Here is a 13,687-nt window from a genome sequence, read left to right as displayed (position 1 = left end):
CAATGGACACACACACACAGGACACACACACACATACTTGACACACACACACACACTGGACACACAAACACAAACACACACACTGAACACATTACCATGTGTAGGATTTTGATGAAAGGAAATCCCATATAGCCTACTGGACAGGACTTTGCTATGGCATCTTCTGTTTGGGTGTCTCAGGTCAGGTCTGAGCCATGATCAGAATGTGTCTCTGTGTCTATTTCCAGCCCTGCCATTTCTACCTGTCCTGATCTAGTGTTTCACCCCTGACCTCCTCACACCGTCTCACTGTACATGTCTGCTTTTAGCTCCCACCTCTACTTCACTGTGTTATAATGGACCTTATGCTTGTTATGTCACCTCTGGAACCAGTAATCAAACATACTGACCTTTCTGACCCTATCCCATGACCCTACTTTCTACAACTGAACATTAAAATTCCTCTATGAGTTTTATTTAGTGTCCATTTACTTATCTATGTATTTGTTGTATATTGGGGTTGTGCTGCAGAGCATCATGGGGGTTTGTATGTGTTGAGATGATCACGTTCCAGATAAATGGTTGAACTGATTCCTGTCTCCTGTCTCATCATTATTGAATTGTTATACAGACGTGGTTATGACACCAACGAGACATAACAAAAGATTGGCGATGAGTAAGTCTGAATCTACAGGAACTATTCTGTCTGGAAGAAGTGGGTTTTTACAACTGTTTAAGACTGTTATTTTCTGTGGTCCAGAAAAGGCTAATGTTAGCATAGTGTATTGATAGCAGAGGCAGGTGAATAGTCTAGCTAGCTAAGAGAGAGAGTTAACATCGTCATGGACGGCAGAAAAGGACTGGAGACGGACGTCGGAGCGGGAAAACAAAATGATTAAAAGGGAGGAACATACAGTGGGGAAAAAAAGGATTTAGTCAGCCACCAATTGTGCAAGTTCTCCCACTTAAAAAGATGAGAGAGGCCTGTAATTTTCCTCATAGGTACACGTCAACTATGACAGACAAATTGAGATTTTTTTCCCCAGAAAATCACATTGTAGGATTTTTTATGAATTTATTTGCAAATTATTGTCACGGTTTCGGCCGAGGCTGCTCCTTCTCCTTGTTCGGGCAGGCTTCGGCGGTCGTCGTCTCCGGAGTACTAGCTGCCACCGTTCTATGTTTCTATGTTTTATTAGTTTTGTCTGATTGTTACACCTGTTCATTGTTAAGTGTTCATTATGCGTCCTATTTAGTTCTCTTGTGTTTGGTCAGGTGTTGTGTGTAATTGTTCGATGTCATGTGTAGTAGTTGGTTCGCTGTTCTGTGCTCTCTGTATTTCGTTTTGTTTGAGAGAGTCCTGCACGTTGTGCGCATTTACTTTGGTTCACACCAGTGTGAGTATGTTTCGCCTGTGGCCTGTTGCCGTGTTTGGCTTGTATTTTCGGACTTCACTAAAGGCATCTGTTTCAAATCTCTGTGTGTCCTGCGTGTGATTCCACGTTACCTCTACACTCAACCCTGACAGAATTACACACCATCTCTATGGAATCAGCAGGAGCACCCGTATGCAAAGAGATCATCGAGGAGCGCCTTCGTGGACAGGAGGACAGGATCAACCAAATCGGGCACGCCCTGGACCGAGTGATGAACACCCTCCATCGATGGGAGACCAGCGGGGTACCCACACCCCCACCTACCGTACCATCACCATCGGTCAGCCCGCCTGTCCAACTTCCGGAACCCAGTGGGATTCGGCTCTCGCTCCCGAGGGCGTACGACGGCACCGCTGCCGGGTGTCAGGGGTTCCTGTTGCAAGTTGAACTCTACCTCGCCACCGTACACCCGGCGCCCTCGGGACACGAGAGCGTTTCCGCCCTCATCTCCTTTCTCACCGGCAAGGCGTTGGAGTGGGCCAACGCCGAATGGAGGAGAATAGACGCCGCTACTATCACCTATGCAGTTCTCCCGCCGCTTCCGTGCTGTGTTTGACCATCCACCGGAAGGGAAGGCGGCGGGGGAGCATCTATTCTACCTCCGGCAGGGGATGAGGAGCGCTTAGGAGTTTGCACTGGAGTTCCGGACTCTAGCGGCAGATGCAGGGTGGAATGAGCGGGCACTCATAGACCACTTCCGCTGCAGCCTCCGGGAGGACGTCCGCAGAGAGTTGGCGTGCAGGGATACTACGCTTTCATTTGACCAATTGGTTGACATGGCCATTCGGCTGTACACCCTGCTCGCTACCCGTGGGCGTCCCAGGTGGGGGTCGCCCATTCCACCCTCCAGCACCTCCGAGCCGAGCCCTATGGAGCTCGGAGGTGCTGGCGCTAGAGGAAGGAGAAGAAGGAGCCCGAGGGGGGCCGTCCCCTGCACCAACTGTGGCCGTGGAGGGCACACCGCGGCTAGGTGCTGGGGAGGGTCTCCTGGTGGAGGAGAAGGCAGGCCACACATTGGGGAGTCCTCCCAGGTGAGTAGGTGCCCCACTTACCCAGAGCTTTCTGTCGTACACATAACCATACCTGTTTGTTTTCCACAGGTTGCACCTCGTTCCCAGCATAAGGCGCTAGTAGATTCAGGCGCAGCTGGGAATTTTGTAGATCGCAAATTCTGTGTAGAGTTAGGGATTCCCCTCCTTCCGGTAAATAATCCTTTCCCTGTACATGCCCTAGATAGTCGTCCGTTAGGATCAGGGTTGATTAGGGAGGTCACAGTGCCACTTAGGATGGAGACGCAGGGGGGTCATGAGGAGACGATTCAGCTCTATCTGATCGACTCTCCTGCGTATCCGGTGGTGCTGGGGCTTCCCTGGTTGATTACCCATGATCCTACTCTTTCGTGGCGAGAGAGGGCTCTTAAGGGGTGGTCTGCTCAGTGTGAGGGGCTATGTCTGGGTGTTTCCGTAGGGGCGACCTCGGTGGAGAGTCCGAACCAAATGCCCGCATTGCACATTCCCCCCGAGTATGAGGATTTGGCACTCGTGTTTAGCAAGACGAGAGCGGCGCGGTTGCCACCTCATAGACAGGGGGATTGTGTGATAGACCTCCAGGCAGGAGCTGCGCTCCCGCGGAGCCATGTGTATCCTTTGTCACAGGAGGAGAAGAGGGCAATGGAGACATACATTGCCGAGTCTCTGAGACAGGGATACATACGGCCCTCCACTTCACCCGCGTCCTCAAGCTTCTTTTTTGTGAAGACAAAGGATGGAGGTTTGCTCCCGTGTATTGTTTACCGCGGTCTCAATCAGATTACTGTGAAATATAGTTATCCACTCCCGCTGATTGCGACTATGACGGAGTCATCACATGGGGCACAGTTCTTCACAAAATTGGACCTCAGGAGCGCATATAACTTGGTGCGCATTAGAGAGGGCGATGAATGGAAGACAGCATTTAGTACTACCTCCGGTCATTACGAGTATCTCGTCATGCCATACGGGTTAATGAATGCTCCATCAGTCTTCCAATCCTTTGTAGATTAGATTTTCCGGGACATGCAGGGGCAGGGAGTAGTCGTGTACATAGACGATATTCTGGTGTACAGTTCTACCCGGGCCGAACATGTAGCCCTGGTGCGCCGAGTATTGAGGAGGCTGTTGGAGCATGACCTGTATGTCAAAGCCGAGAAATGTCTGTTCTTCCAGGAGTCGGTCTCCTTTTTGGGTTATCAGTTGTCTGCGTCAGGGGTGAGGATGGAGGTTGACCGTGTGTCAGCCGTGCGTAATTGGCAAACCCCAACCACGGTTAAAGAGGTGCAGCAGTTCTTGGGTTTTGCGAATTACTACCGGAGGTTTATCCGGGGTTTTGGACAGGTGGCAGCTCCCATAACGTCCCTTCTGAAAGGGGGTCCGGTGCGCTTGCGGTGGTCAGCTGAGGCGGACAGGGCTTTTGGGAGACTGAAGGACCTGTTTACCTCGGCTCCAGTGCTGGCGCACCCGGACCCCGCTTTACCATTCCAAGTGGAAGTGGACGCGTCTGAAGCCGGTATCGGGGCTGTTCTCTCACAACGGTCCGGCACACCACCTAAACTCCGCCCCTGTGCTTTTTATTCGAAAAAGCTCAGTCCGGCGGAGCGTAATTATGACTTAGGGGACAGGGAGCTGTTAGCCGTGGTACAAGCCCTAAAGGTGTGGAGGCATTGGCTTGAGGGGGCTCAACACCCTTTTCTCATTCTGACTGACCACCGTAACCTGGAATACATTCGGGCAGCTAGGAGACTGAATCCTCGCCAGGCTCGGTGGACTATGTTTCTAGCCCGGTTCGTGTTTAAGATCACTTACATCCCTGGGTCCCAGAACGGGAAGGCAGATGCCCTGTCTCGGCGGTATGACACGGAGGAGAGGTCCGTTGAGCCCACTCCCATACTACCTAAGTCTTGTCTGGTTGCATCGGTGGTATGGGAGGTCGATACGAGATCGAGCGGGCATTACGCACCGACCCTAGCCCTCCACAGTGTCCGGTGGGTCGGACGTACGTCCCGCTCGAGTTCCGGGATCAGCTCATTTATTGGGCTCACACGTCACCCTCCTCTGGGCATCCAGGTATTGGCCGGACAGTGCACTGCCTTAGCACAAAGTACTGGTGGCCAACGTTAGCCAGGGATGTGAGGATTTATGTCTCCTCCTGCTCGGTGTGTGCCCAGTGTAAGGCGCCCAGACACTTGCCCAGGGGTAAGTTACAACCCCTGCCCGTTCCACAACGACCCTGGTCTCACCTCTCGGTGGATTTTGTTACAGACCTTCCCTCCTCACAGGGGAATACCACCATCCTGGTCGTTGTGGATTGGTTCTCGAAGGCCTGTCGTCTCCTTCCCATGCCGGGTCTTCCTACTGCCCTACAGACCGCTGAGGCTCTATTTACCCACGTCTTCCGTCATTACGGGGTACCCGAGGATATAGTGTCTGATCGAGGCCCCCAGTTTACCTCCAGAGTCTGGAGAGCGTTTATGGAACGGTTGGGGGTTTCGGTGAGCCTTACCTCGGGTTACCACCCGGAGAGTAATGGGCAGGTCGAACGTGTCAACCAGGATGTGGGTAGGTTTCTGAGGTCATATTGCCAGGGCCGGCCGGAGGAGTGGGCGAGATATGTTCCCTGGGCCGAGATGGCACAGAACTCTCTCCGCCACTCCTCCACTAAACTAACCCCTTTCCAGTGTGTGTTAGGGTACCAGCCAGTTCTGGCACTTTGGCATGAGAGCCAGATCGAGGCCCCTGCGGTGGATGAGTGGGTGCGGCGCTCGGCGGAGACGTGGAACGCTGCACACATCCATCTGCAGCGAGCCATCCGTCGACAGAAGACGAGCGCTGATCTCCACCGCAGTGAGGGGCCAGTGTACGCACCTGGAGATCGAGTCTGGCTCTCAACCAGAAACCTGCCCCTCCGCCTGCCCTGCCGGAAGCTGGGTCGGCGGTTTGTGGGGCCTTTTAAAGTCCTGAGGAGATTGAACGAGGTGAGTTACAGGTTACAACTGCCCATTGATTACAAGAATATTAACCCCTCATTCCATGTGTCTCTCCTCAGGCCGGTGGTAGCTGGTCCACTCCAGGACTATGAGATAGAAGAGACTCCTCCGCCCCCGTTGGACATCGAGGGGGCTCCGGCGTACACTGTTCGGTCCATCCTAGATTCGAGAAGCCGGATGGGGGGTCTCCAATATCTCGTGGAGTGGGAGGGGTACGGCCCGGAGGAGCTGTGCTGGGTGCCGAGGAGGGACATCCTAGACCCGTCTCTTCTGACCGAGTTCCATCGTGGTCATCCTACGCGCCCTGCTCCGCGTCCTCCTGGTCGTCCCCGAGGCCGGGGTCGGTGCACGGCTGGAGCCGCGCGTCAAGGGGGGGTACTGTCACGGTTTCGGCTGAGGCTGCTCCTTCTCCTTGTTCGGGCAGGCTTCGGCGGTCGTCGTCTCCGGAGTACTAGCTGCCACCGTTCTATGTTTCTATGTTTGATTAGTTTTGTCTGATTGTTACACCTGTTCATTGTTAAGTGTTCATTATGCGTCCTATTTAGTTCTCTTGTGTTTGGTCAGGTGTTGTGTGTAATTGTTCGATGTCACGTGTAGTAGTTGGTTCGCTGTTCTGTGCTCTCTGTATTTCGTTTTGTTTGAGAGAGTCCTGCACGTTGTGCGCATTTACTTTGGTTCACACCAGTGTGCGTATGTTTTGCCTGTGGCCTGTTGCCGTGTTTGGCTTGTATTTTCGGACTTTACTAAAGACATTTGTTTCGAATCTCTGTGTGTCCTGCGTGTGATTCCACGTTACCTCTACACTCAACCCTGACAATTATGGTGGAAAATAAGTATTTGGTCACCTACAAACAAGCAAGATTTCTGGCTCTCACAGACCTGTAACTTCTTCTTTAAGAGGCTCCTCTGTCCTCCACTGGTTACCTGTAATAATGGCACCTGTTTGAACTTGTTATCAGTATAAAAGACACCTGTCCACAACCTCAAACAGTCACACTCCAAACTCCACTATGGCCAAGACCAAAGAGCTGTCAAAGGACACCAGAAACAAAATTGTAGACCTGCACCAGGCTGGGAAAACTGAATCTGCAATAGGTAAGCAGCTTGGTTTGAAGAAATCAACTGTGGGAGCAATTATTAGGAAATGGAAGACATACAAGACCACTGATAATCTCCCTCGATCTGGGGCTCCACGCAAGATCTCACCCTGTGGGGTCAAAATTATCACAAGAACGGTGAGCAAAAATCCCAGAACCACACGGGGGGGGGGGGGGGGGGCCCTAGTGAATGACCTGCAGAGAGCTGGGACCAAAGTAACAAAGCCTACCATCAGTAACACACTACGCCGCCAGGGACTCAAATCCTGCAGTGCCAGACGTGTCCCCCTGCTTAAGCCAGTACATGTCCAGGCCCGTCTGAAGTTTGCTAGAGTGCATTTGGATAATCCAGAAGAGGATTGGGAGAATGTCATATGGTCAGATGAAACCAAAATATAACTTTTTGGTAAAAACTCAACTCATCGTGTTTGGAGGACAAAGAATGCTGAGTTGCATCCAAAGAACACCATACCTACTGTGAAGCATGGGGGTGGAAACATTATGCTTTGGGGCTGTTTTTCTGCAAAGGGACCAGGACGACTGATCCGTGTAAAGGAAAGAATGAATGGGGCCATGTATCGTGAGATTTTGAGTGAAAACCTCCTTCCATCAGCAAGGGCATTGAAGATGAAACGTGGCTGGGTCTTTCAGCATGACAATGATCCCAAACACACCGCCCGGGCAACGAAGGAGTGGCTTCGTAAGAAGCATTTCAAGGTCCTGGAGTGGCCTAGCCAGTCTCCAGATCTCAACCCCATAGAAAATCTTTGGAGGGTGTTGAAAGTCCATGTTGCCCAGCGACAGCCCCAAAACATCACTGCTCTAGAGGAGATCTGCATGGAGGAATGGGCGAAAATACCAGCAACAGTGTGTGAAAACCTTGTGAAGACTTACAGAAAACGTTTGACCTGTGTCATTGCCAACAAAGGGTATATAACAAAGTATTGAGAAACTTTTGTTATTGACCAAATACTTATTTTCCACCATAATTTGCAAATAAATTCATTAAAAATCCTACAATATGATTTTCTGGATTTTTTTTGTCTAATTTTGTCTGTCATAGTGGCGTGTACCTATGATGAAAATTACAGGCCTCTCTCATCTTTTTAAGTGGGAGAACTTGCACAATTGGTGGCTGACTAAATACTTTTTTTCCCCCACATTGAATAAAGGAAAGGACATTTATTCAACTGTGAAGATGAACTTTGGAATAAAAAATTGCTAAATGAGTGAACTTAGGAGGAAACGTCAGTGAGTGAAGTGATCGAAGATCACGTGACTGAGGAAAATATTGCTGTGGTTGAGGACAATATTGAAGTGAGTGACAATCAGGAGCTTGTTGAGAAATGAAAAATTATTGGAATTGTTGGAAACATTGGACAGTTTGATAAAAGTATTGAGCAGTGGAGCTCATATACAGAACGGTTTGAATATTTTGTTCTTGTAAATGACATGGATGAGGACAACATTGTGCCTACATGTTTTAGTGTAATGGGGCCAAAGACATTTAATTTACTAGGCAGCCTGCTACAGCCAGACAGAACAGGTAATAAGACGTATGGGGATATTGTGGAGATACTTAAAGGACATTTTTCACCAGAACCACTAGTTAATGCTGAAAGGTTCAGGTTCCACAGGAGACATCAGGAAGAGGGAGAATCAGTAACAATGTTTGCTGCTGCATTAAATAAACTATCAGAACACTGTGAGTTTAATGCTGTTCTAAATGACATCATTAGAGACAGACTAGTATGTGGGCTACGGAGTGAAGCTACACAAAAGAGACTGTTGACTGAAAGTCATCTGACCTTGGCAAAGGACATTGAAATCAGTGTGTCCATGGAACTAGCTGCTAAAGAGGCTCACCAGTTGAGTTCATCATGAACTTAGTGGGTTCATCTAACAATCCTAATCATCAGCTGATACATTTTAATCTCATACACAGGGTATACCTTCCACCTAGAAAACATCATTTAATAAAAATCACAACCGCTCCTCTGTGTGATCTATGTAATCAAGGTGCCTTGGACTCCTTTAATCATATGTACTGGGAGTGACCAGGGGACATGTTTTGGAAAGAGGTATCCTCATACCTTGTTCCCCCTAACTGTTATTACTGAATGATAATTCACCACTGTCATTACAGCAAAGACGTATAATGTTGTCAGGTTGGACAGCAGCTAAAAAGATGTTGGAACTAAGATGGCAACCAACATACCTCATTGGATCAGCACTTTTACAGATATCATTTATTTAGAACTATCCACTGCTAGGATCCATGGGGCTAGCCAAACAACAATTGCAGCTGAAACCATAAAATAACTCCTGTAGTGGGTTTTACCCAACAGATTGACCGTTAATTATAATTTTCGTGCAAATGTGTACCTTGATTTAGTATTTAATTTAATGGAGATCAGGTTGGGTGTGTTGGGGTGGTCCCAGGAGGAGTTGGAGGGTGGGTTGGGGTGGTCCCAGGAGGGGTTGGAGGGTGTGTTGGGGTGGTCCCAGGAGGGGTTGGAGGGTGGGTTGGGGTGGTCCCAGGAGGGGTTGGAGGGTGGGTTGATGCAGTTGAGGTGGGTGATTGTATATGTGGTTTATTATAATTGTATGTATCTGCAATAACTAATTTCCATAATATACTGATATATATTTTAACAGTATTGTGTCTCTAGCTGTATAACCATTCCTGCTGCTATTTGTTCTGATATATATTTTAACAGTATTGTGTCTCTAGCTGTATAACCATTCCTGCTGCTATTTGTTCTTGTCTGTGTTCCTTTGAAAATAAAAAAAAAGTTAATCATAAAAAAAGGAAAAGTGCACAGAGTTTCAACTGAAAATCAGAGACAGGGAAATCAAGTCACTTGCTTCCACTGTGGCAAGGTGGGACATCAGGTATCAACATGTTGGTGGAAGGACATGGATTGTCCAGCCTGTGGTAAAAAGGGCCACATCGGACAAGTCTCCAGAAACAAAAAGAGAACAGAGAAATCACAAAAACGGGAAACAAGAAACAGACATTCCAACGAAAGACACATAGACATGTTCACACTGTTGAGTAAGAGAACACTGAGGTGAGTGACTCATCAGACGAGGAAGTCACACTGAAAATCCGGACTTTTTCCTGGCGGGCCGCACGGCTACTATGTCTCCCCCTTGCTAGAGGGACAGCCGGTGGGTATGGAGATTGACACAGGGGCAGCTGTATCTCTTGTGTCAGAAAAAAGACACTGAAACACCTTCCACTTCAACCAGCGCACCTCGTGTTAAAGACTTACACAGGTGAATCTGTCGCTGTGAGAGGCATCACTGATGTCACAGTTCAGGTAAACAGACAAACTGAAAAGCTGCCACTCTATGTTGTGAAAGGAGACTATGCATCACTACTGGGAGGTTCATAGTTGGAGAAAATCACACTGGACTGGCCATCAGTGCATACAATGACACATGGAGACACAGACCTACCTGCCATCTTAAAGAAACATGGAGAAGTCTTTAATGGACAGCTGGGTAGTATGAATGACGTCTTGGCATTGTGTATTTTTCCCCAGTGGGAGCTGTGGTGCTTGGGGAAGAGGGAGAACAGGACCTGCTGTCTTGGCATTGTGTATTTTTCCCCAGTGGGAGCTGTGGTTCTTGGGGAAGTGGGAGAGCAGGACCTGCTGTCTTGACATTGTGTATTTTTTGGGGGGGCTCCACGTGTCTCAAAACCACAGTCTCAGACAGTCTCTCACTCAGCTGGTCTGGTTTAATCTTTCCCCAGATATGGAAAGACACTGAGCAAGTTGGTTTCGGCATCCGCTGCTAACAAAAACAGAAGTCACATGCGTCATTATCAGTTTCTATCTGGTTTCTATTGGCCATTCATCCATTGACGACAGAATATTATGTTACTCGTTGTTGCTTAGTAACCAGAGCAATGCTGGCACTAGAGTGGTCATGTGCTAAATGAATGAACAGCAGGGATGTTGGTGAAAAAATGAAATTTGGAAATAGAGCTTCACCTCTTGAATTTGGAGAGTTATTTGATAAAGGTAAGTGTCATAGAAACTGCAGAATATGCTCTTTCAGATACAGCACTATATAGAAATCACAATGTTTTACCTGCATGTGACTCTGAAGGAGGATTTGATAAAGAGATGCTCCTTTCCCTGCATCTGTCAATTACAAGATGCGTCCATCTCTTCATGTACAATTTGACAACTGATAATATTGTCACTCATCAGATTATTGTCAATGTAATCTGGTCTATAGGCTAACTCTTATCATGTGTGCAATGAGTTGAGGTATAGTTCAGGTGTAGTTTTGATGGGCCGGCTGTGAGGCTGACTGGCATCAGTTTGTTTCCCGCTCATCAACTTGGATAGATTCAAGGATATTATTCTAAAGGCCTTCTGCAACTCATAGCACGTTTTTGTTTCCCACAATACATTTAATTAGTAACAGAGTTATAGAAAATAAATCCGTCCCATTTACAAAGTAAAACATAAAAGATAAATGTATCAACCCACAAGGCGTGTGGTCAAATGATTTGCTGCTGATAAACAGGCATAACACAAACTCATCATTACACTATTGTTCTAAACGAATTCAACATCTGCACCCTCCTTATCATTCAGTTAGGCCTAATTCAAATTCAATTGTGAAGTAAGGTGCAAAACTATTGCCCATTCATCCATTTGTTATTTATTCAGTGAGGAAAGAGAGACTCATTAGTGGCACATTGTCTTGGCAGATTAAGTTGGGAATAGGTGTGAAAACAACGGGTAACAAGGCATATAATACTTTTCTGTTCGTGATGTAAAAATTCTGACAAATGAGCAGTGTAAAATACAAACATTTAGGAAAAGTCAGGGAGCAGGACATAGGTTTTTTTAGGGTCTGATTCTAGTGTTAAAAGGCAATTCCTCCACTTTTCAACCTCATATTCATCCTCTCCAGCAACTGTTCAAATGGGGGTCTATAACATCCAATCACATAGGTTTACAGCAGCTGACAGTTGCAACATCATTGCCAATAATGCAAACTGCCTTGATTTAGATAAAGACAAGCTCTGTACAGATGTAGGATCTTAATTTAATCAGCCTGTTGCAGGAGAAAGAAAACTTGTTGTGTATTTGAGGGTTAAAAAGGCTTCTGAAGTTTGTAATTTCCACTTTTCCATCTTTCCCTTTTGAAAAAGTGTTGCCTCAGGATTATTTTCCTGCTGTAGCAAACGGCCTCAAATTAAGATCCTACATCTGAAGCAATATACCTGTCTTTAATGTACATGGCTATATTAGGAGGACATGATTCTCTTTAGACCATTGTTTTTTGACCATTTGACATATTTTATTTACTATTGTTTAGGCTGGTTGAATGAGTTCCCTATGAGAGGCTACTTCATCTGCAAGAAAACAGGCGGCCGCACCAGTTTCCTCATATGAAATTAAAAGTAAGTGTGTAGCCTACGCACTTACAAAATGGCTGTTTAAACTGTGGGACACATTGCTCGGCAACATTAAAATTAGGGTAAATGTGTTGATTTGAAGGAAAGACGGGCAGACTCTGGTAAGTCTAGGCTACATAGAACTATTATATTAGCAAGTTAGGTCGTTTACAGACATTCAATAGTCAGAGTAGGTTTGATATATGATCACTTATCATGCTGACCAACTTGATGGTCTCTGTTGGAAATGTGAAACATGTCATGCCTAGGCTACAAGCTCTGTCCTGCTACTGTTAGGTCTATAACGTTATGGGAACTGATCTGAACAGGTTTAGGCTGGTCATCTAGGATATGTAGGCTATAGCTGAGGTATAGACCTCCTGCTGTATAAGGACTAGGCTCCTGCTACTGTTACTGTTATAACGTTATGGGAACTGATCTGAACAGGTTTAGGCTGGTCATCTAGGATATGTAGGCTATAGCTGAGATATAGACCTCCATCTGCATATCACTAACAAACCTCTGTTATATATTATAACCTAGCCTACGTTACAAAATATAAATCTCCTACTTGTTGCAAAAATACTTTCTGAATGGATCAATGATTTCCCCTCAGATAAATCATGCCTGTTTTAGCCCTTCTGTCTACATTCTCAGATTCAAAGACAAAAAATGGCCGACTTTTAATTAATACAAATAAGTGTGAGACATGGCCTTGTGTTGCTGCACTGTCTATAACTACCTTAACAAACAGTGACCTATTATTATTATTGACAGTTAACATGGAGAAGAGATGTCACAACCAGATGTTCATCTGATTGCATTAAATAGCCTGACTGTTTCAATATGTCTGTTAGTACATTTTTATTTCTAAGAGATCATGAGTAAATGAGAACAATGGACATTCTAGAATTAGTTGTCACTGTGGTAACCACAACCAACATGCTGCATCTCTGTTTAGGGGTCAGTGGTCTAAAATGAGTCTCTCTGGGGAGAGAGAGGAGGGGGTCCCTGCCTCTAAAATGAGTCTCTCTGGGGAGAGAGAGGAGGGGGTCCCTGCCTCTAAAATGAGTCTCTCTGGGGGACATGACACCAAAGCTAAGAGGTGAGATTACAATTTTGTTTAAGAATTCGTACGTTTATTTCCGAAACGCTATATCCACAATTGTTTTTCAGCAGAAATGATTGCCTTAGGTCCCTTCAATATTACTGGGTACCTTCAATATTACTGTTCTCAGATTTTTTATTAATGGATTTGAGATGTGTATAAAAATAAAAGTTTTTTTGGCTAAATGCTATATATCCTTTGTTTAGCTGGAATGTAATGTTCGTATCCTGTATATTTGACTGTGATACGTGGTTGTCTCACCTAGATATCTTAAGATGAATGCACTTACAGATACCATATCTTAATTTGACCCAGTTTCTCACAGCAGGAAAATAATCCTGCAGCAATAGGAAATGTAAATTATTATGTGGAATTATAATTCATGATTTTTTTTTGTAGTGGTCGGTAAATTTTTCATTAGGGCAAATCAAGTTTGACATTTTTTAAGTGGAAATTACAAACTCTAGAAGCCTTTTTAAAGCTTGAATACACTACAATATGGCAACTGTATTGTAAGTCACTCTGGGCCCGGTTTCCCGATAGCGATGGAATTTATTATTACTGTGTAAAACCTAGCAGTACTACTTATTTCTCTGAGAGTGAGGCAGATATATTATT

The 13,687-nt window shown here is 46.2% G+C and overlaps 1 protein-coding gene across 1 annotated transcript in view; it reads left to right on the top strand.

The window, feature by feature from the left end:
- LOC311125862 (uncharacterized protein) overlaps positions 1–13,066 on the top strand; it is a gene marked incomplete at its 3' end in the record, with an annotated part of 51,163 nt that extends 38,097 nt beyond the window's left edge. The window contains exon 5 of the mRNA XM_084199894.1: positions 12,923–13,066. Within this exon, the coding sequence (XP_084056020.1) occupies positions 12,923–13,066 (144 nt within the window). The remainder of the gene's footprint in view (positions 1–12,922) is intronic.
- Between the last annotated feature and the right edge of the window lie 621 nt (positions 13,067–13,687).

This window comes from Coregonus lavaretus, assembly GCF_964263955.1.
Source record: "Coregonus lavaretus genome assembly, contig: HAP1_SCAFFOLD_1508, whole genome shotgun sequence".
NCBI lineage: Eukaryota > Metazoa > Chordata > Actinopteri > Salmoniformes > Salmonidae > Coregonus > Coregonus lavaretus.
Note: the sequence above shows the minus strand (reverse complement) of the source record. Positions and strands in the feature narration are given on the sequence as shown.